At 40.4% G+C, this 24,766-nt stretch overlaps 1 protein-coding gene across 8 annotated transcripts in view; it reads right to left on the bottom strand.

Annotated features, from left to right (window-relative positions):
• Positions 1-24,766, bottom strand: part of CEP112 (centrosomal protein 112) — a 411,978-nt gene that overhangs the window by 20,760 nt on the left and 366,452 nt on the right. For 7 of the 8 annotated variants that reach the window (XM_084837487.1, XM_084837483.1, XM_084837485.1 and 4 more), the window contains one exon: positions 14,949-15,038. The exons of the other annotated variant lie outside the window; for it this stretch is intronic. In XM_084837487.1, the coding sequence (XP_084693613.1) occupies positions 14,949-15,038 (90 nt within the window). The remainder of the gene's footprint in view (positions 1-14,948; positions 15,039-24,766) is intronic. 8 annotated transcript variants of the gene reach the window in all.

The raw sequence follows: 24,766 nt of genomic DNA, 5'->3' as shown, positions 1-24,766 counted from the left end.
AAGACTGCCATCTCTCATATGAGCCTGACCAGGTTTTAAGATATTTAGGGGAGGCCCTTCTCTTGGTACTGCCAACATCGGAGATGCATCTGGTGGAGAATTAAGAGAGAGTGTTTCAGTGGCTGCTCCCAGGCTCTACAACTGCCTGCTGAGGGAGGCTAGGTTGGGTCCTTCTCTGCTGTCCTTCTGCTGGCAGGCAAAAATGTTTTTATCAGGCAGGCCTTTGGCATTTAAGCTGGACTGTTGCTGAAGAGTTTTTTTAATTGGACACTGCTGCTTATGTTCTTTTATAATTTTGTTTTGTTTGTTTTTAAGTTATAATTAAGATTTTGTTTTTAAGTTGGATTCAGCTGCCTTGAGCATCAATCTTTGGCAGAAAGGTGGAAGATAAATTAAATAAAAATAGATAAATATAGGATCAAGCCCTAAATGGTTTGCAATTTGCTGCCCTTGTTTCAAGGTTGGACTAAATCTCTGCATGCATGGATTTGTTTAGATCTTTTTCTAGAACTCATATCTCGGATTGCCTGGGATGGATTATGCCAGGAATCTTCCGAGCCCCTTGCCCTGGATTCTGAGCCATAGAGAATGCAATGGGGAAATCAAGTTATATGGATCTCTGACACAGTTGTAGTTATTAGCTTTGGATTGTTTTGGAATTACTTATGGAGACTAGAGCTAATTGTCACTACCTAAATTATTTCTGATGAATGTAAGCATTAAGCTTTTACTGTGGGATTTGCTACAAAAAAAAGTCTAACTGATTTGGGGTGTCCTGTGTCAGAATGCTAGAGTGTGTGCTTGAAGGACTGGGCCCATGACACCTTGCAGACCATAATGAAAAATTACATATAATCCCATTATATGATCCCCCCTTTTTAAAAAAAGAACAAGATCTATCAAGAACAAGATCTATCAATTTGCCTTCAGCTATAGACAGTCACACAATCCTGCTTTACAATGCCTCCCAGAGGGTACAAATAAGGGATATAAACCAGTCCTGGGAATTTCAACTAAAATTCCACAGCTATAGAGAGATTAAATGCTGACGTATATTACATATGCATTTCCCACTAAGGATCCAAGGGTACATGTTTTTTAAAAAGACCCAAACTTGTAGTACATGTGATATAAAGCCATTACAATGAATACAGTTATGAATTGTAGCAGCTTCTTCTTGTCAGGGCAGAGAGGGAAAATGGGCAACAATTGGGAGCTGGGCAAAATATAGGCAAAGAAATGAACAGAAGAGAAACTCACTTGAAGAATGGTCTCTTCCTCCTTCTTAGGGGGATAGTTGCACTACAAGTGAACTTGGTGGGGGGGATTCTTTTCGTTCAACTACATTTGGCTTTATCCCAAACTTACACAAATCTGGTCTTCTGCTTTCTACATAGGATTGTACCCCGTCCTGAGCCATTTTGGAACAACTGGGCTGTCCCTAGCAGTGCCTACGTGTGTTTTTGATAACTATCCAGCTCCAAAATCTCTCTTCACTACAACTTAAAAACAAAAACTTTGAATGGCTTTTGTGCAATTGAACATGGCTTCTATTTGTCCCCATCAGGAAGAATAGTGGGGCTGAATCAAAGCCACTAACCAATTTTTTTGAGCTTCTTTCCCAGTTTGAATTTAGGCCCTGTTCCCAGCCATCTTTATTAAATTTATGACCAAAAGACAAAACGAACAAACAAAAACTCTCCAGTGCTGCCTTCCCCAACCTGGTGCAGCCCTATAAGGGCTGGGGATCGTGAGAGTTGTATTCCAGCACATCTGTAGGGGAACAGGTTGAGGAAAGATATTCAGCATGCTCCCCTTACTGATAACTTGGATGCTAGCAATATTCTGGAGTCCTTAAAACAATTTCTTTAAGATTATAACTACTTATATCAAGGGACAAATTAGGCCAACTCTCATGATCATATTTAAATCGGCATTCGGTAAAAAAAGAATAAATCACATTAACTAAAGACTTACTCATATCTGGTAAAAAAAAATGGCAAAATTGCAAAAAAAAAATTCTTAGCCACACATAATAAGCCCTTGTTAGTCACCATTCCCATTTTTATACATTGGAAACTGAGGTCAAGATATGTTACTTGTTCAAGTTCAAGTGGTAAATTCATGGCAGAACCTTTTAAGCGCACATGGTATGGAAAACCCTTTGCTGGTTACCGTGCAAAGTATGGGGAGCTGAGGCTTCATTATAGAAAAACTGACTAGCAATGGTGGCTCAGAACTGTAACTCCTAACAGTCATACACTGTTTTCTGGCTCAATTAAAATAGGATTGAAATAAAGCCCAGTAAAAAAACTTTAGGATCAAAGTATAATTTTAAGAAGTGGCCAGTTGGAGAGTAAATTATGTCCCAAGCAGCTGCAAGAACCATAGAATCCTGGCTTTCTCCCCATCCCACTAAAGAGAAAAAACAACACAACACCCTGCCCCCGGCCCTGTACAGCTCCCAGACTTCTATGCAATAAATCTGGTTATTTAGATACAGATTCATTTCAGTAACAGTTTAGTATATTAACAACAGGTGCTGCTCTACTTTGGTATGTAATATTTTGGTCCCACCAAAAACACTATTGAATCTATGCTGCTGTTGTTGGCTGAAATGTGTTGTGCACACTATGGGCAGGCTGCAGACATTGCAAACTTAAAATAATAATAATACAATGTTTATTACCAGAGGCAACTGGTGCTTCCCAGAAGTAGGACATACATATCACTCCTCACCCTGCTAAGTCATTCCTCCCATACCTTCCCTCAGTTCTACATGTCCAAAGTTCCTCTTACCTGCTCAACTTGAGCTCTGCCCATGCAAACTCATCCTATCAGTCATGCTAGCTAGAGTGAACATCCATGTTTAGAGGCAGTATACCTTTGAAAACTAGATGATGAGAACAAACAAAAGGCAAATGCTGTTGCTCTCAGGCCCTGCTTGTTTACTTCCCAGGGCATTTGACTGGCCAGTGATGCAAACAGAGTGCTAAACTAAATGGAGATGCGACTTGCTGATGGTCACAAACTGAGTATTAGGTATAGGTGGCGCATGAGCTCGAAAACACCAAACCACTTCTTTTGCTTCCAAATTCACTGCAGCAAAATTACATATAGAATTTAACAGAACATAAGATAGTGAGGCTGAAAGACAAGTGACCTGCCCAAGGTCACAAACTGAAAACAAGGCAGGGTATGTGTCTGGGACCCAAATATCCAGCCCCCCATTAATTCCCCATCAGTTAATTTATCCCCCAAGCATTCATTCCCCCTGTTCCCCAAAGAAAAAAGAATCCCCCCTTTCCTTATTTCCTGCCTAACCAATGTACACCCTCCTGCTCTCCATTTCTGTGGTTGGTGTTGTTTTAAAGTTTACGAAGTATTTTAAAGTGTTTTTTTATGTTAACATTTTAAATTGTTGCACATTTTAACTGTAAAAGCTTGGGCCTTATTTGGGCTGAAAGGAAACTCAAGAATTTATAAATTTATAAATAAATTTATTTATCAGAAGAGCAACCAGGGCTGACACTTCTGAGTGTACGAAATCCATGACCCGATCATCATCAGGTGGGGTGGGCAGTCAAGTCGAGCGATTTAGCCATACAAGTAGTCCATTCTGTGTAAGGCCTATTGTCCTGTCTGTGAAGAAGGATTGGTCCCCAACCAGCTGATCAGGTGATGAGGAAGATGTGTTGCCATGGTAGAGGCTGATGAATGTGAGAAGTAGTTGTCCTGATCTGGATGCATTGTCGACACATGGGTACATCCACTGCAGAGCCCTGACAGTGCCTGCTAGAATACAGAATAAAAGCTATTGGTGGTTGTGTCAGTACCATGAGTGTCAAATCCACAGCATGCCCTGCAGGTTCTGAAGAGGTTGGAGCCAACACCAGGAAGGAAGGGATCCTTGGTTCTTGGGAAGTAGCCATGGCCTGAAGCAGCATCGGTATCGATGGTCTGTGGTACTGAAAGCATGTGGTATAGAGGATGAGATTGGCAATACCATCATAGCAGAGACTGAAGGCAAGATATATGCTGGGATTGTAGAAGGAGGATGTACTGTCTGAACCAGGTTGGAGACAGGTGCCTTTGAGAGAGTTGCTGTGGCGACCAAGAGACCTTCCAACGTATTACCCGATGGGCGGTGGTGGTGATGGTATATACAACAACACTGAAACCTCCAGAACCAAAACCACATTAGGAGGAACCAGTAACAGTTCTAAGGAGCTCGGATCAAGACGAGGTTGTTCTTTACTCTCTTGTACTTCTTTTTTGGTTCGCCTTCTGGAACCAAAGAAGTTATCTGTTTAGCCATGGCGTTCTTAATCAGAGTCCTCAAGATCTTGATAGACTGCACCAGTGTAGGCAACAGTGGTGGATTTGATTCCTGTACAGGCTGCTTTAACCTGGAAGGTCCTGGCACTGACTGCTCCAGCGCCAAAGGTCTGGATTGTGTTTGGTCCAGAGACTAAAACAGGAACGACAGAAGGTTGCTCCTGCCCTGTGATTTGGACGGGAGTCTCAGACAACCAGGATGGAGATTGTCAGGGACGGTTTAGAACAGATTGTGAGGTCTGCTGATGCGGAATGCTTAACTGAATCTGCCGCTTGTAGAGCCTGTTCCCAGAGGATTGCTCTGTAATGCGAGGAATGATTTCTTCCTGCCTGTTTGCCCTGGGAATGAGGGCAACTTTTCATAACATGTCCTGCTCCAAGACAAAGCAAGCAAAAGGAGTGCCTGACAGCGGGCATTACTCCCAGAGTTAGCACATCTTCTGAAGAGAGTCAATGAGAGCATAGGCCCCCAGGATCAGAAATATCATCAGATAAACAACAAATAACACAAACAAAAATAAGCTGCAAATGTAAGTAGATAAAGAAAAAACAAGAAAGAAAGAGAAATGATAAAACCAATCAGCACAGTCCCCTCAGAAGAGGCAGCAGATGCTGCTGTTCTGGCATTCAAAGAGAAACTGAGAGGGAAGGTGGGAGCTGCAGCCTTTGAGCATGCTCAGTAGGGTGGGGGCAGGCCTTCCCAAAAAAAAAACTCTTCAGTGCAGACACAGAGTGATGCACAGAGACCACGAAGAAGAAAATGTGGTTTTGCATACCGTGTAACTTTTAAAAGGAGCCACAACTAATTGTTAATCTGATTCGTATTATTTATACAATAACATACTTGAACATGGTGACTCATGGTTTCAAAGAAGAAAAAACAGGTCCCTGCCCCACAGAAGTTTACAAACTAAACCAGATAATGCAATTTGGAACAGCAGAGGTCACGGACAGGGATTCAGTGAGAAACAATGGCTAAAAGATAGGATGGGACAAGGCTGTGGAGGGCTTTAAAGGTAACGCCAAGGGGATTGTATTAGATATGGACATAAAAGTGAATGGGAAGCCTTGTACACAGTTTTCTTTGCAAATGGAATATGCATTTTGGAGCCAGCCACTGTTTATAGAAGCATGACAATAATCCAGTGCATAACTGACCCATGGAGTCCACATGTGTTGGTGACTTTACCCTGTTGTAGTCTTAAGTAATTTGATCACTATGTTCCATTTAGAACCTATTGTTATGGACTGGAGCAAGATTCCACGCTACACTTTTCTTTCCAGTACCTTTCCATTTCTGTCCAATATTACTCCAGCAATAAAAAAAACCGTTTTGCTATCCTGCAAATAGTAGGTGGTTTTATTTATATATATTAAAAAGTATTCCCATACAAAGGCCCCTTGCTTCTTTCTGCCCATTTAAATTGTAACTATTGGAATAGCATGGTATTTGAAGCCTGCATTACAGGGTTTATGTTAGTAATGTAGGGGAAAGATCCCCAATTTTTCTAGCTAGCTACTTGATTTCCTACACTTCCAGAGGGTTTTTTTGCTAATGAACTACCATGCAGATCAACCCTGTAAATACAGTGGTGGTAGCAAGAGAATACTTTTCTGATCTCTGTCAGTACATGCATGAGGCTTTCTATGAGATTGACCTCACTCGTTGAAAAAGTCAGCAACAGCTGAGCAGATAGCTAAATTACTGCATGGATCAAGGGCTCTTAGGAAACGATTGCTCTTCACTCTTCTCATCTAACAATGCTCACTTCTCTGTCCCATTTACCTAATTTTCCCTTATTGTACAGCCCAGCTCTAGCAGATCTTACCCAAAACTGTTAGAAGCAATTCTGTCCGTAGAAAGGAGCCAAACCCTTCAATTGTTTCTATGCTATCAAGCACTCCAAGATAATTTATTGTGTCCTGTAAAAAGAAAAGCTCTATCTTCAATGTGTCCTTCCCTAATGGAGAAAATATAAATAACTGAAATTGCAGAACATCTCATCAGTGCTGGAACACTGGCACAATCGCTTAATATTCTTATCAAAATTTCACTCTCTTCCTTTAACCAAGCTTGCTTAGTGCCTTTCAACTTTGTTTACATGCCTTTTCTATCTCCCTTGTTCTTCTTTCCACTTCCTGTTTCCAGCTGTTCAAATCATTTCAACTATCTGCTCTTTTCCATGGCAGCTACGTGCTCACCTTTGTACCTTTCTGAGACAGTGTCTGATTACCAAGGTTAAGCTTCAATGTTAACCTCTCAGTAGTTACCATCTACCTATCTTGGCCTCTCTGACAATTTTCTGTTTGTTCAAGAACTCTTTCCACTTTCCTATCTTTTCACTTGAATAAAAGAAATGAAAAATGTTCTAGCAAATTATCACAGCCTTCATTTCATTAATTACTCATATTAAATTATCCTGTTATGTGCACTTATTCAATACTGTGATATCAAATATCTCCTACTGGTACAAACTCAATAAGCAAGCTAGTATTTTGTTATACCCCCTACATTCTCAATATGGAGATATTAACAACAGCTGAGCATGGTTGTTGTAAGGATTACTGAGATAATGTATGTGAAAAAAAAAATCACTTGAAATCCACCATATAAATATTAAGTATTAATACTACAAAAAAGCAATCCTGTGGTTTCTGGGAGAATGTTCCAGGGACCGCAGGATTGCTCATAAAATCTTTCTGAGGTCAGAGACAGCACTCCGACCTTGGAAAGGGGAGTTGGAGACCCACCCTCCTCCCCTGCCCCCTTGCAGCCAGCACAGAGAAAACTGTGCTGGCTGCCTCTTCAAGATCGGAAACTCGACCTTGCAGAGGGGGGAAAAGGGGGTGTTCCAGTGGGTGGAGATGATATCAGAGAGGCAAGGATACGACAGTTATCCTGAGCCTCTTCCACCTCCTTCCCTCGCCGCTCTGAAGTGCCATTGCTGGATGGGCTAAAAAGCCCATCTAGCAAAATCTGCAAGGCAGGAGGACCCTGCTTCTCCCACCCTACATTGGATGACTGGATGTCTCCAGGTTTGGGTGCTTCTGATCACTGAGGGCACAATCGATACGACTGCACCCTTAATTTGATAATTAAGCTGCAAAGCTTTGGGCGCCATACAATAATTATTACTAAACAGCATTTCTACAAAGCTGATCTCACTACTCCAGCTAAAAACTGAATACACTGTAGCTTCATGAATGGCCCATTGAAAAGGGATGGGACTTTCCCAAGATAGAGCTATGTAAAGCATTTTGTTTTAAACCTGATCATATGCTTTTTCATATTTATGATTGTGCAGTAATATCTACGAACTACATGAAAGGCCAGATCCCATTTTATCCAGGTTGAGGCAGGCTTTCTCTTATGTGTTATTATGTAGGGCTACCTGCTCTGTTGCAGAGGCACTTCGATCATCCATGAGGGTGAGGACTTCAGCAGCAGCTCTGGAACAAACTGATCAGGAAGATGGTAGCTTTGCAATGGTAGTACTGCTCCTCAGTACATGCCAAAAACCCTTTGCTGAAGGGAGTGATAGGAGCACTTCCAGCTTCGACTGGAGCTCTACAAGCTTCTGCATATTAACCTGGCAGATATAACCCCATGTGTGTGACTGCACAAATGCCATGAAAAAGCATAAAGTATCTCCATACAGAGTGGCTGGGTGCCCAGCCAGATGGGCGATTAATAAATTTAATAAATAAATAAAAAAAACAATATCCCCAGTACACAGCTGCAGATTTGGGAAAAGGGGTATAAATAGGACAAGTAACACAAGTGCTGAAATTACCACGTTTTTGGTTTAACATGCAATTTGTGGTAGGAAATACGGTAGAAAGAAAGCTATAGAAATCAAAGGGAAGCAAGGGAAAGTATTGATGTAGGAGCGGCCAAGCGGATCCTTTTAAGGTCTGACATTGCTGTGCCTCTGGACTCTAAGAGGAGCTACTGAGGCTCCAGTTGAGTACTAAGCTTTTTTATCCTTTGAAGCAGCTCTAAAATAGTATTAGTGGACAACAGATAATTAAATTCAAGCAGTGTTTTACACAGGTGTCTTAGCAATCCATTATGTTCTATATGTATGAGGAATTACTATAATACTATGAGGATCTCATGGTGGCAAGAACAAAGAAAGATGTATGTAGCAAGACTTAAATTATGGGTTACCACTTTAGCAGAGACCCAGCCCAAAAATGACAGAGGATGACTACACCACTGTTGAAGCAACAAGAAGTAGTAGTAAACTTATATCAGTGCTTCCAATTGATGAGATAGGATCACTCTTTATGTTCCACATTTCATAATACATGATTCTGTATGCTTCTGGGTATCTAGGAAGCAAAGTGTGCCAAGAGCAATCAGCGAGAGAGTTGTATCGTTTCAAAGCGTAAAACCCACAGTAATAACTGAAGGCTTTGTCTCCTGCATTTTAGATTACATCAAGGTTTAGTGGAGGGAGGTGCCTGATCATCTGGGGGAAGAGTAAGAAATCTAGAGAGGAGCACAAAAAGGGGATAAATGAAAGGAAACTGAAGCTACCTAGCTTTACTACGTCACAACAAACCAGAATGAAAGTATGATAGAATAGGCAATGACAATGTAGGGGTGTGAAGCAGAGAATTACTACCACATTTTAATCTTTTTATAGACCCCCCACTGTTCTGGAACATGGGGCCTAGTTCAGAGCACTTACAACCTATGTATACTGTACAGCAATATTTAATCAAAGACACGAAGAGAAACATATACACAAGAAATGAACTTTCCATTCCCAAAGTATACCTGGGTGTTCTTTTGTTTTCCCCCTGTATCTCTAAATGCAAGATCAAATGCTTTTCTGGAAACCTTGAGATGACAAATGAATATAAGAAAGTCTATCTAAACCCAGCACTCCACATCCAAAGGCAGTTAGCAATTGCTTCTAGGAAACTCACAAGCAGTTCATGATGGCCAAGGCCATCCCCATTCTCTATCCTTAGCATCTGGTAACCAGAGGTCTCCAGATATGAAGGTTTCATGCAGCTATTATGATTAATAATCAAATGAAATTACATTTATGTATTTGATGCAGGGCTATTGATGCAAAGCTATGCTCAGCCTCTTTGCTCCGTATATTCTAATTTTGCACTATGAAAAGTGCAATCCTGTGACAAGCAAGGTCAAGATAATGTACTGGATCTAGAAAAGGGTGACTGGAGTTCCCCCCACTATGGTCCTCTAAGTCTCCACCAAGGGATCCTTTTGGAATGGTGTGTAATGCTGTAGTAGGACAGAGCCGCAATATTACAAGGAAATTAGGAGAATTTGGTGGGGCTGCCTTGCTCAAGTGGGAGTGCTTTTCCATTTGTGCAAGACATCACTGGATCCAAGCCAAGATACCTTACTGAAATTTGATATTATCTAAACTTTTAAGACAGACAGCAACAGTATCCATTAGAACATCAGTCCTGCACCCAGTAAAGTTTCCTTTAAGAATAAGGCATGACAAATGTTCTCTATGATTAGTAAATTTTCATATGCTGCATCATAGTTGTCTTAGAACAAATTTATTTAACTGGCATGGATGCAGAAAAGTGAGGCTGAACATTGTAAACATCCAACGGTCATAAAAAATCAACTTGAGCAAGTTAGAATAATAAACACTCAACTGGCAAACTCAATGTGCCATTGAATCATAGTTCTCTTGCAATTATCACTTCTGTTTTCATTTTTCACTTTGAAATAAAATGGAATAGTTATTTTTTAAATGGATTTCATTACATTTCTAGAGAACCCCTCCACATACATATCTCCCCTTTCTTGTATATTATTTTATTACAAAGGGGCATCAAAAACTTTGAAAATGATAGTGGAACTTACCCTTTCTCAATAATATTCATGAATAATATGTAATTTGTAATTCTCCCTTCTTTAAGACTCTTTGGGGACCCGGCTTGATTGCTCATTAAACGTCTTCAGATATCTAAAGAAGGAGCTATAGAAGGAGATGTTACCTATTCTCTACATTCAGGCTGAGAGCCCTCTTTGACTAGCTATATCTGCATGGAACTTTACTTCAGATCAACAGTTCAAGTTTCTAGATCCACCTGCTTTCAGTTCCAGCCATGTGGATTGTCTGTTCTCCATTGTTTCCCTTGACTTTGAACCTAAATGTTTCTTCTCTCAGCAGAAAAGGCTTGTTGAAGATTTATTTATTCCCTCTACTTAGTACAGTCAACTGCCTACTTCTGACTATCTGCTTCAGCTACTTAACTTAAGAGACAATAAACCAATAGAATTTGACAGTGTGCTGAATCTGACACCCCTCTATTACATATTTCCAACTAGTCAGGTAACACTTACTGAGACATGAGTGATAAAAACTAATGAATTCTATAGACTACTTTCCTCTGTCACAGAAGGTACCCTCTTATTATTCACTTCTATGAACAAGAGTGTATGTGTATCAAAAGTAATGCAGGGTTAAGTAACTAGAACTTTTTGTAATCTTAGGCTAGTCGTTCTAGGGCTGAGTCTGGGACTGCAAGTGCATTGCCTCATCTGGATCAGCTTCTGGTTCTATTCCTATTAATCTGACTCCTTAGTTCTTGGAAATAAGGATTATCTGTGTGGTCCCAGGTTCAAACCCTTGTTGGCAAGGGCCATACCTCAGTAGTAAAGCACATGGTTTTGCATACAGAAGATCCCAGGTTCAATCCATACCATCTCTGCGAAAGGTTCCTGTCTAAATTCTTAGACAGCCACTACCAGTCAGAGTATACAATACTGAGCTAAACGGACCAATGGTCTGACTTGGTATAAAATAGCTTCCTATGTTTCTATCGGCCGAACTTCTACCCTACCTTCTGCTAGATCAAGGCTCAGAGCAAGAAAAACAAAGTTGTCCTTTTGAAAACAGCACAAAACGTTCAAAGACACCACATTGCCACAGACCTTCTAGGTGAGGTCAGCACTACAATTTTCTTGCAGCCACTAAAAACACTTGCATATATCAGCCAAAGATCTTATTTAAAAATTAGACATGAATTAATATAGAACAACAGAAAGACTCATGGACATCAAAGCCAAAATGTAATGCAAATGAATATCAAAGTTTGCTCCTTAGTGTTTAATTAACTTTAAGCATTTGCTTAAATTAATTCAAGTTAAAGCAAGCGTTAGAGAAGATATGGGAACTTGTGACCGCCCCCCCCCGCCCAGATGTTGTTGGACCTCAACTCCCAACAGCCCCAGCCAACATGGCCAATGGACAAGGATGATGAAGAGTTGTAGTCTAGCAACATCTCCTGGACCACAGTTCCGCACGGCTGCTTTACAGCAAAGCCAGTCCAGCGGGAACTGCCATGTAGACGGCCACCATCAGTGTTCTACATCTTCCTGCCACAAATTACTTATTTGGTCTGTAGTAGCCAATGGCTCAGAAAGGTAGAAAAGCAAAGCAAAGCAAAGCAAGGGAGATGTTGGGATGCATAAGATACAAAGGAGAACACATTCAAGAAGATGTGTGAAAATCATTCCATGAAGCACTTCCTTTTCCTCATTTGAGAAGTCATAGTTATGTTTGATAATTTATTGCTTAGTAATAGTAACTGTTTTTTTAAGGATACCTTTTCTAAAATGAATAAAAAGTTTACAAGTATTTCTCTCTCTCTCTCTCTCTCTTTCTCACACACACACACACACACACACACATACACTGGTGAAAGTTAATGTTCTATATGAAGTTAGGATGAAGTCCTAGAAAAAGTTTATTAATCTCAGGGGCATTATACCATATACATTATACTGTAGCCATGCGTAGTGAAACCCTAGCGGCCTGTTCTTCCTTGCAAAGTATCGTCATCATGGGGGCAAATTGCTTCAGAGAATTGACTGGAGGAAAACAATTAATTATTTCTTTCCCTTCCAGTTTCTTTTCCCTTGGCCTTCCCCTTCCCCCACTAATGCTTTTAGCCCCACCAGTGTTCTGGACCTGCTTTACAACAGAGAAGAAGCCACCAGGGTTTCATTACACATGGCTGCAGTGTAATGTGTAGTTTGCCCTCTAGTGAATTTGTCAAACATGAGCACAAAGTCTCATCTAAAAATAAGACAAACATGGAGAACTAAGATACCACCCAACAAGAAATAATGAGAAACAGTCTTGTGTTTTTAATTAAAAACACAACTTTTTTTCATGTCTCATTCATTTGTTTGTTGTTGTTATAGAATCAAAACACAAGACTTTTCCTTTTAATGAAAAACAGCAGCCGTTGAAACCTGTTTTTTTTGTCTTGAAGCAGACTTATAAAAGCTCAGGAAACTGCCTTTTGTGTTTGTGCCAAGGCAAATTTTGAACCTTTATAAAATGTGGTATCAAGACAATAATATTTGGTACAAGTAGGAAAAAAGGCCCAAGGAAGTGCCTTGATGATCATGGCTGCTTAATCAGCTGATCTGGAACTGGCTACTATTATTGCTTTCTCTCAGATCTGGTATGTTTGTAGCTAATCTGGCTAAGTATCAACAGTGAAAAAGAGCTGTCGTTTCAAGGCCATCATGTTCTTTTGAGAGGTAGCTAAAGCTAAAGGATTAACTGCCACAGGGGAAACCCTATAACAAATTATTTTAGCTACCCCCCACCCCACCCCCAATCAGACTGAAGAGACCTAATGAGAAAAGTATCATCAGAACAAGTAAATATTTGGGCAAGTACCTGATTAACCCACTGGAAACTTTCGAGATATTAATAAATTAGAGACCTGCAGAAGCAGTTCTGAAAGTGATCATTCAGAGAGATGACAATGGAGCTTTACATTCAACCACAGAATCTTGCAGTTGGGATTCGTTAGCCAATCAAGCAGAGAAAAAAAAAATTACATCCAGGAAGAACGCAATCTTGAGAAAGCAAAGTGCTCATTAATTGCGCCTGCTTTCCCAAACATTCTCCTGTCCTGAATCCTGAAATCCTTTCTTGCTTACTTATTTACAGTTTAGCCAGTCCATCGCTGCTTTCAATGACCCCATGTTTCTTATGCTTGGAACCACTCAGACAGAATTTTCACATCACTTCACATACAGTGGATCAAATCCAACATTTTTCAGTGTAGTCAATTTACACATTAGGGCCTGATCTATATACATGCAACAAAATAGGATTACGTAAAATTTAAAAGCTTTGTTCAACTAAACTTTACATTTTATCATGCTGTTTCTCCAAGGAGCCTAGGATAGCACAAAACATTATTCTCTCTCCTCCTACTCCACGCAATATTATATTTGCAGTAACCCTGTGAGGCAGGTTAGGTTGAGAGATTGGCCCAGGCATAAAGCAAACGTCAAAGCTAAATGGGTATTTGAATCCAGTTTTCTCCAGGCCTAACATGACACTCTAAACACCACATCACTCTGGTTCTATCACTGTATAAGACAACACAAGGATAAAAGGCTACATGAAATAGAAGATATGTAGAGATGAAAATGTGGAACTAGGAGCAGGAACGTTGGTTAATTTCCTCAAATAATTACCAGTCCTTCAGAAAGTCCCCATCACCACCACCACCATGCACACACACTTTAAATGTTAGAACACCAATAGCATTACCTATTTAAAGTCTCTTAAGAACTGCTTGATTTTTTAAATCTAAAAAGCACTTGTGAATCTACCAGTCGCTCCTTTATCAGGAGTGGTATGTGAAAAATGATCCAAATACTTACTTCACTATTCCCAGTTCATACTTACTGCTAAACCATGCTTAGCGTTGTGACAATGAGCAAGCGCGATCCTCATGCTTCCATGTTCTCCTCCCCTTCCTTCAAGCAGGGGAGGAGGAAGTTTAAAGTTTCTGCCTGCAGTTTAAAGAATCCACAATTTCCAAATTATGTATGAATACAGGAAACTATGCTTTGTTCAAACTATGGTTAGTTCTATCACAACATGATTTAATATCCTGGTTTGTGAAAAATGGTTTGAACCAAAAATTCCTGTATTCAGACATAATGGGGAACTGGCTTGAACAAAACTGCAGACAGATGTTTTAAACGTCCTCCCCTCATATATGAAGGGACAGCATGTGAAGCTGGGGCTCATGTCTGCTCATCCTTGTCACAATAAACCATGGCTTAGTCCTACATCTAACCATATCATGGTTCCATTTTAGAACTATTGATTACATAACATAAGCAGCCAAGGATATAAACTTTACAGCAAATATTACTTTATCTCCACGTGGAAATTTTATTCACAATGTATAGCCTTCCTGAAAATTACGAAATTACCTACCTGAATAAATGCCTGAAAACATATATTGCAAATATTGCTGCATTTACAAATAAATATGTATCATTTAACAATCTAAAATAGTTGAAATGGTGAGTTGAAAGAGACAGCATTGCATAAAAACTTTCCCTAGTATACAGACAGTTTAATTTTTTTTTTTTTAATTAACAAAGACAAATATAAAGCACACTGAAAATTCAGCAAAAAAACATGCAGTGGTATCTTCAAGCAAGAAATTATTTTCTGTGTGTGTGTACGTGTGTGCATGCGCACACGGGAGCATGTATGTGTATACACATTCATTCTCCCTGCCCAAGATCAAAAAACTATCAGGCAAAAACATTATACCTGTTCCTGTGTCTCTAGATCTCTTTGTTGCAGCATCTTTTCTGCAGAGCGAACCCGACTGCAATAGCTTTCAATCTCATTTTGCAAGTCCTGAAACAATATTAAAAGACATGAATGTTCTTTAGATGGGACGGAAACAAACCAGAATACATGGATCTTCTAAATTCCTCCATTCACCTTCCTCTCACTGGGCAACTAATTCATTTCTATAGCAGATCTGACAGCAGTTGTATTAGTTAAAACAAGGCATGCTAGTTGCTGTAAGACAACTGCTGATAGGTCACAAGAAAAATAATAATCATTAAAAGCTCCAGTGAGCTTCCAGAAGAGGCTGCTGAGTGCCTCTTGGTGGGACGTGCTGCTCTGGCCTGGTGTCCTTATCTGCTGAGGGGAGCTGGGGGGCACGTTCTCTGCTGTCTCTGCAGGAGATATACTGCAAGCTCCTTTAGTTGCTTCTAGCGTAAGCATTCAGTCACTCATACAGAGGTAGCCCCTTAGAGGTGGCTGCATGCTGTACCTCTGTGTGAGTCCTTGCTCTGGGCTTGCCTCCTTCCAGTCAGGAGGCACACAAACAACAGCAACTCACACGGAAACAAAAGGTGGCTCCTTCCTGGGAGGGTGATTCTACCTAACAAGGAAGGGTCATAGCAGAGTGGTAGGGCACAGCGTTGCATGCAGAAGATCCCAGATTCAATACCCAGCAGTGTTTCCAGACAGAGGGCTACTAGCACTACTTATCAAAGGGCATTGTGCAGCTATTCTATCTTTTCTGCTGTAACACAATTTTTTTCTGGAAAGGAAAAAGAAGCGCCAGTGGGAAAACATTACAAATTGAAGATGACATAGTTTGGATCCCCAGTAAAATTCTGTGAATGAGGCAGGCATTGCACAATAAAAGCCCCATCTGGAAGCATCGGTAGGACTGGAAAAGAATCCTGCCTGAAGGCCTGGAGAACTTCTGCCAGTCAGTGTAGACAATACTGGGCTAAATGGACCAGTGATCTGACATGGTATAAGATAACTTCCTATGTTTTAAAAGTAAAGCTTTTCATGTGTAAGAGTGAAATGTATCTCTCATAAAAGATCCTGAGGTTAATTATAAGAACACCGAACTTGGAGTTTGCAATGAATTGCATATTACCTTTCCATTTGACTTGAACCTCTGAACAACGTATTTTATCCCATCTCCCACTAGAACATGCAGAATGGACAAGCCAGCAAACATAGGATCATGATTCATTTGAAAGCTTCTGGCACACTAGTGCTTTCTTCTCAATGTGCAAACCTTTTAAACCAATTCAAAGCAACTAAAAGAACTAGCAGCACAAAGATTTCACAGAACTTCCTTCTATCTCTCTTAGACAATAACGGAATAGTGTAGGCTTAAATCATTTACGGGATAAAATGGCTATTCAGATAAGATAAGAGAAGTACTTATGATAGATCTTGCATAATTATTTTGAAGTGATGCCAAGAGTTAACTTAAAACTATTAATGCTGTAAATAGTTTTAACTGTAAAGTTTTAACATATCCTGATGCCAAAAACTTTTATCAACACTAAGAGAGAGCTTCAGATCTTCCCAAATCCATATTGTTATATATGACACATAAAAAGAGTATATCAGAATGGAAGTCCACCATAAAATACACGTTGCAAAACAATAACATTTATTGCTAAAGGAATGTAGGCTGGGACAGTTAAAAGCGATGTCTGTAATACCTCCTGTTGTCCCTTCAACTCCAAACATAACCTTTCCACTATACTGAGCAGAAGAGAAAAGTCTTGGTTTTTGCACCATGCTTACCTGAAACTTTAAGTTCTTCAAATTCAGACATGCCCATACAGTTCCATGTCAATATGATAGTGTATCAATAACTGAGGGCAGAACTCCACTTGCAGAATGGGACTTCTTTCCTCTCCTCCTTCCTGCAGCCCCCAATAATCTTCTCTGGAGAGTCTCCCAACCCTATGGAGCACACAGGGGGCTGTAGGGGGTATCACCCCTCCCAATTCGCTGACAGAAGCAGTTCCATCAGTGGAAAAACCTAACTGGATTTCATCCTGACAATATATAGATCACAATATCTGAACGTTTTAAATTACTTGTATACTTTAGATTCTCCCACCCTCTGCCAGGCAATTCCAAAAAGCTAAATTGTACTTATTATCTACTTTGTCTTATGATGTCAAAAACTTGTGTGAAATTAATTCCGATGTGGAACAGAGGGGAGAAGAGAAGCAACAGCACTTCCAATGTACAAACCAGAAAGGAGATATCTCTGGTGCTGGATGATAAGCCTTTATTGTATGCTCTAGATGTTTCAGAGTAACGCAGAAATCTTTCACAAGAGCAGAGAGAAAGAAAGCTTATTTTCTTTGGGGTTTTTTTCCTCATAGAGAGCAAGAATGTTGCAGAGCAGACCTTTTGAATTTACATATCTTCTTTTTGAGCTTCTGAAGGAACATTTTTTACTCTGAAACACACAGAGCATACAATAAAGGCTACTGCCATCATCCAACACCAGAGACATCTCCTTTCTGGTTTGTGAAATTAATTCCAACAATTCATTGTATGAACATATTTGAACCTGATCCAATTAAAATTAGTTGTGCTTAAGTCCTTAAATTCTATGGGACAAATTAAACATCGCATTTATTTATTTATTTATTTATTTAAATCATTTGTTTCTGGCCCTTTATCATTAAGATCTCAGGGCTGCTAGCAGGTCTCACTGATCTTAATGGACCTAAGCATGAATAACATTAGTTGGATTGGGATCTCCTTTGTGGGAAAATATTTTTTTGTCTATAACATTTCTTTAGAAGGCTGGAATGTTCATTGGGCATCACAGTCCATAATTATTTCTCCTTTTCCTCCATGGTGGGGACACAAGACAGTATACACAGGAAAACTCTAAATAATGCCCAGACCTGCTTTGCTTCAGCAAAGTTGTCTCATTGACCTGGTTCGCACATATTGCCAATTAATGAATTGGCGGGGCTGTACTGGAGTGAGTGTACTGTCTCAAGGACACTTGCTGCTTTCACTTTGCATCCGCTTCCATCAACAATCCAGGGTTGTTTGATGTGACATGCAAACCCAGAATTCTTGTTGAAGGTCAAACAACCCATAGTTTTAACCCAACAACTAACTATGGGTTGTTGTTACATGTGAACCGGGCCATCATGTGCCTTCGGACCATGGGACTGTATCATTCCAAACAAGGATTGAAGGAGTGGGCAAGGAATGGGTTTTTCAATTTCTACCTTCTAATATAATGGAACAATAAAAGACACACCCAACAAATGCTCATATTTGCATTAGCACCAATGTGAAGGCAGCAACTCCTCCCTCCCCAAAAGCTTATCACAGAATGGTGGATTTATCTTGAGCTGTTGTAGGCTTGTGCTAAACACTACTACTAGTCAAGCCAAAAGACCAATTCCATCTTCCTGGGATTTCCAAGTTGTGCCATATTGGCATAGTGCATCTTTGTTGTTTTCAGTGGAATATCATAATCTGGATTCTGTGGGTTAATCTCTAGGGAATTAAGGTACAGATGGTTCTGCTGTGAAGCAGGGGGTGTGATTTGTGGAATTACTGGTCCCTTCAATGTCTATAATTCTATGTTCATGGAATAATTCCCTTACTTCTGTGAAGCTGCACAGAAAGGTTGTTAACAGATGTTCCAAAAACAGATTAAGCATAAAATCTGTGGCAACCATCGGTGGAAAAAATGCACTTTTAATAGTACCTAAAGACTTTTATGTATTTTAATTTGCACAGTGAATAATTCAGATCAGACAAGAATCCTTATGCACAGTCATCCCGTTAATGCCCTGAAAATAATGTCACAATAGTCAATTAGAACACCTCTTCTTAAAAACTGACAGAAGAATTTTTGCTCAAGCTCTTAAAATTATTCAATTTAAAGATGGGAATATCAATGTAGTTGTAAATTGAGCTATGTTTTGCATTGGTAGTAACTAATTTTTAAATGTATTGTTTATTGAACAGTTTTGTTCCCACAAATTTTGTAATGACAAGTTAGCTATCTCAACAGTAACCTCTCTCTTCAATTCCCTTTATACAAAGGAAAAAAACCAAATATTATAGGGAAAAGGAGAAGGACAATGTGTATGTGTCCTATTGGTAGGTATGAAAAGCTTTGCCCTCTTTCACATCAAGCCATTAAGCTGGCCAAGCTTCTCAGATGGAGCTTTAACAGGGGCATCTCAAATAAAAATAAAAATAACCTTATCTCATCATGCTCAGGTGTCCAGCTTCCTAAATATGATGCACTTATGGGTCACCAGTTCAATAATCCTAGATATTATGACTGGCTATCAGGAGACACTTGCTGTTTCAGCCATACTAGCCCAGCCTTTACACTGCAAAATGGCAGCCGCATGCCTCACTATGGCTTAAATAATCCACAGTGGGCTGTCGTGTTGTGCGAACAGCCCCATTATCAATGAAACCTATTGTGTTGTTGTAATAGATCTGAGGGTAACCCACAACATGAAGACCTGCAGCATGTTGTCCATATTTTGACTCTTTTAGAGGGGACCAGCTACTTTGCAAGGGTGAATCATTTATAATGTTAGCCCTGTCCTTCAGAAAATCTTGTGATTTTAAGGAGGCCAGCTGATAGGAATGAAAGTTCAGGGTTGCATTTTTCCTTTTCCAAATGGGAAGTTGCAACATTAACATCCTAGTTTTTTACCAATATGCCAAAGAAAGGAATGCAATGTCAAGTCTATCTTGTTAAAGAAGAGCATCTTGATAGACTCCTGCAATATGTAAATTAATCTGGGATCCACAGTAATTCTTCCCCAGAGATAAACCTGCAATACCTGTCATCAGGTGAAGTTTTATTCAGTTTGGGAAATTACACCACCCATATTTTATTTCATTAATGATTTAATGTCTCTAGTTATAGAAACCTCATATAGAAGTACTGTTTATTAACGCATGTAATAGAAGTGGATGTACCACTTCTTTTTAATGCAGTTTAAGGACATGTCAAATATTATTTATTTAAATTTAAGTTATCAGGGCTGGGAGAGAAGTACTGTGTATCCAACCTGTATGCCCTCTGCTGCAGTTAATATGTGAGCCTCCCTCTCTTCCAGCAGGACACACTTTAAAACATAGTAAGCAGCACTTGACAGCTTTTCCTGGGAGCATAAAGTAGCATCTTTTGAAAATTAAATGTAGGATTGAGGTTCAAAGGTCACGATTCAGCGAAAGTTTACTGCACTAATTTAACTGTTGAATAATACTGTAGGCATTTGTTTTACGAAAACATTTTTTTTATGTTGTAACCTTAAAAATATGCAACCTACAGCCTACAGATTCCTGTACAATGGATGGGAGGAACCTTAAATGTTGGCTTAAAAAATAAGTCTTAAGTTTGAAATTATAAAAGCAGATGACGTGTTTTTCTCAAGTGATACATAATGACTGAAAGTTAACTGTAGAAGGAACAAGGATTAATACCTTTCTCTCAACTTGCATCATTGTTGTAAAGACAGATTTTTATTTCAGCTAAGTCAGTTTTCAGATGACATGAAAATATGTTTGCTGTTGAAAGTTTACGCCATACCTGACCTTGGATGTGCTTTGTATTGGCCAGAGAACAAGGAAGTGCAATGTTTTGCTTTCCACCCCAGATATCCCATACTTTGAAAGGTACTTAAAAATGTAAATGAGATAAGGTCTAGTGCAACAATATGAGTGCATTACAGAGTTATGGAAAAAGGCACATTCATCTGATCTATTGATACAAATAAAAAAAGCAAGATACATGATAACATTTTTTTTATTTATATTTTCTCTTGCTCCCAATACTTTATCCTTAAACTGTGTGAAGAAAAATGCCTTGCAGTTAAGATACTGTCACCAAGGTCATATTTGACATGACATTCCGCGTGCATAGGTTGGCTCCCTAATTTTTTTCCTATATGGAAGAAAATAATTTGGTTGGAGTCCACCATCCGTGCAGATGATCCCACAGGTGATCCCATGACCCACAGTTGAGTTACTTATTACATTTCTATACTGCCCAAAGCTCTCTGTCAAGGAATCCAGACTCTGCTAAAGGAGATAATCTGCGAACAAACAAGCCAGGCAAGATTCATGTGTATGCTGCCATCGCTATTGCTTATTCGCCACTTTGTGGATGCAAACTATGATTTCAAAACTAGCTCTAAGGATGTATTTGAATGTTAATGCCACAAATGGAGACTTCAAAAATGCTTCTGGATGGTTAATAACTGAATACAAGTGTTACAACATTTGTAAACTGCTAGCCATGGGGACTGACAAAGTCTCCTGGAGAGTCTTCACTCTGTTGTTGTTGTTCAGTCGTTAAGTCGTGTCCGACTCTTCATGACCCCATGGACCATAGCACGCCAGGCCTTCCTGTCCTCCACTCTCTCCCGGAGTGTGCTCAAGTTCATATTCATTGCATCCATGATGCTATCTAGCCATCTCATCCTCTGCCACCCCCTTCTCCTTTTGCCTTCAATCTTTCCCAGCATCAGGGTCTTTTCCAGGGAGTTTTCTCTTCGCATTAGGTGTCCAAAATATTTGAGCTTCAACTTCAGTATCTGTCCTTCCAATGAGCACTCAGGGTTGATTTCCTTTAGGATTGACTGATTGGACCTCCTTGCAGTCCAGGGCACTCGTAAGAGTCTTCTCCAGCACCACAGTTCCAAAGCATCCATTCTTCGGCACTCAGCCTTCCTTATAGTCCAGCTCTCACAGCCATACGTTACTATTGGGAAAACCATAGCTTTGATTATACGAACCTCTGTCGGCAAGGTGATGTCTCTGCTTCTTACTATGCTGTCTAGGTTCACCATAGCTTTCCTCCCAAGGAGCAAAGTCTTCTAATTTCATGGCTACAGTCACTGTCGGCGATGATCTTGGAGCCCAAGAAAATAAAATCTGTCACTGCTTCCATTTCTTCCCCTTCTATATGGCAGGAAGTGATGGGGCCAGATGCCATGATCTTAGTTTTTTTAATGTTGAGTTTCAAACCAGCTTTTGCACTCTCCACTTTCACCCTCAACAACAGGCTCTTGAGAACCTCTTTGCTTTCTGCAATTAGGGTGGTATCGTCTGCGTATCTGAGGTTGTTGATAATTCTCCCGGCAATCTTAATTCCGACCTGTGATTCATCCAACCCGACGTTTCTCATGATGTACTCTGCATATAAGTTAAATAAGCAGGGTGACAATATACAGCCTTGTCGTACTCCTTTCCCAATTTTGAACCAATCGGTTGTTCCATGTCCGGTTCTTACTGTTGCTTCTTGACCCTCGTACAGGTTTCTCAGGAGACAGGTAAGGTGGTCTGGTACTCCCATCTCTTTCAGAATTTGCCACAGTTTGTTGTGATCCACACAATCAAAGGCTTTAACGTAGTCAATGAAGCAGAAATAGACATTTTTCTGGAATTCTCCATGATCCAGCGAATATTGGCGATTTGATCTCTAGTTCCTCTGCCTCTTCGAAACCCAGCTTGTACTTCCAGTAGTTCTCGGTTCACATACTGCTGAAGCCTAGCTTGTAGGATTTTGAGCATCACCTTGCTGGCATGTGAAATGAGCGCAATTGTACGGTAGGCTGAACACTCTTTGGCATTGCCCTTCTTTGGAACTGGAATGTAAACTGACCTTTTCCAGTCTTGTGGCCACTGTTGAGTGTTCCAAATGTGCTGGCATATTGAGTGCAGCACTTTAACAGCATCGTCTTTTAGGATTGTAAATAGCTCAGCTGGAATACTGTCATCTCCGCTAGCTTTGTTGTTAGTAATGCTTCCTAAGGCCCACTTGACTTCCCTCTCTAGGATATCCAGCTCAAGTTCAGTGACCACACTATCATGGCTACCAGGGACATTAAGATCTTTCCTGTATAGTTCTTCTGTGTATTCTTTCCACCTCTTCTTAATCTCATCTGCTTCTGTTAGCTCCCTGCCTTCTTGGTCCTTTATCATGCCTGTCTTCGCACAAAACGTTCCCTTGAGATCTCCAATTTTCTTGAAAAGATCTCTAGTCTTTTCCATTCTGTTGTTTTCCTCAATTTCTTTGCATTGTTCATTTAAGAAGGCCTTCTTGTCTCTCCTTGCTGTTCTCTGGAACTCTGCATTCAGTTGGATATATCTTCCCCTTTCTCCCTTGCTTTTCACTTCCCTTCTTTCCTCAGCTACTTGTAAAGCCTCATCAGACAGCCACTTTGCTTCCTTGCATTTCTTTTTCTTTGGGATGGATTGAGTTGCTGCCTCCTGAACAATGTTATGGACCTCCGTCCATAGTTCGTCAGGCACTCTGTCTATCAGGTCTAATCCCTTAAATCTAAAATCTCCACTGTATATTCATAAGGGATATGATTTAGGTCATACCTGTATGGTTTAGTGGTTTTCCCTATGTTCTTCAATTTAAGCTGAAATTTTGCAATAAGAAGCTCATGATCTGAGCCACAGTCAGCTCTAGGTCTTGTTTTTACTGACTGTATACAGCTTCTCCATCTTTGGCTGCAAAGGACACAATCAATCTGATTTCGATGTTGACCATCTGGTGATGTCCATGTGTAGAGTTGCCTCTTGTGCTGTTGGAAAAGGAGTATTTGCTATGATCAACGTGTTCTCTTGGCAAAACTCAGCCTTTGTCCTACTTCATTTTGTACACCATGGCCATGCTTGCCTGTTATCCCGGTGATTTCTTGACTTCCTTCTTTAGCATTCCAATCCACTATGATGAAAAGGACAGCTTTTTTTGGTGTTAGTTCTAGAAGGTGTTGTAGGTCTTCATAGAACCGATCAACCTCAGCTTCTTCAGCATCAGTGGTCGGGGCATAGATGTCAAGGGCTCCTTGGAGGCCTCTCTCAGTCTAATCCAGACACAGACAAAGGGATTCCTTTCAAAGCTTTATTTTTCTTTTACAACTTAACAACTCTACCATTTGCAACCAGATCTGAGCAGCACAGTACCTATGCCCTAAGTTGGAACAGTTGGTCCCTGTTTGAAAGGGAATTACTGGCAGACCCCTGAACTTAAGGACTAGGGAGAGTCCCTCCCCTTTTCCCTTGGATCCTCTGGGCGCAGCCGTTGTTTGTGCGCCAATCGGGCACTACGCCTCCTTTCTGCACCCTCCATTTGGCACCGCTATCTGCGTTGGCGTCGCGTGTCCACCAAGTCTGCTATCCGTGCTCTGTCACTCCCTGGACTGCTATCTAAGCTAGGAATGCTGGTGGGAGGAATCTCCGTCAGCTGTTGGCCCTGGGAAAGAGAAGCACACTCCTCTCCCAGGAGCGACTGCTCTTCCTCAGAATCAGAACTACTCTGGGATTCTATGGGCTCAGTGTCCACCCTGACAATAGACTTGAATTACTGTGATGCTGAATGGTTTGCCTTGGATTCGTACTGAGATCATTCTATTGTTTTTGAGATTGTACCCCAGGACTGCTTTTCCCACCCTTTTGTTGACTATGAGTGCTACTCCATTTCTTCTAAGGGATTCTTGCCCACAGTAGTAGATATAATGGTCACCTGAATTAAATTTGCCCATGCTTGTACATTGGTAAGTGCCTAATTAATGTTATGACTCCGCTATGGAGCAGTTCACCATGCAGAAGTGGTTTTCAGGGGCTTCCGTGTCTAGCTACAACATCTGAATCAATCCTGACTCTTAAAAGATCAGGTTCAAAGAATGATTTTCCATAAGCATCCTGTGGGTTCACTATCCCTGGGCCAGTTTCTCAACAGTAATTTGGAGTGGATACTACTGGAAGACTCTTAAGAGAAATTC

Source organism: Heloderma suspectum, chromosome 2, assembly GCF_057233095.1.
Source record: "Heloderma suspectum isolate Gila_16-S chromosome 2, 16-S_ref, whole genome shotgun sequence".
Lineage (NCBI taxonomy): Eukaryota > Metazoa > Chordata > Lepidosauria > Squamata > Helodermatidae > Heloderma > Heloderma suspectum.
The sequence above is the reverse complement of the archived record's forward strand: the minus strand, read 5'-3'. Positions and strand labels throughout refer to the sequence as shown.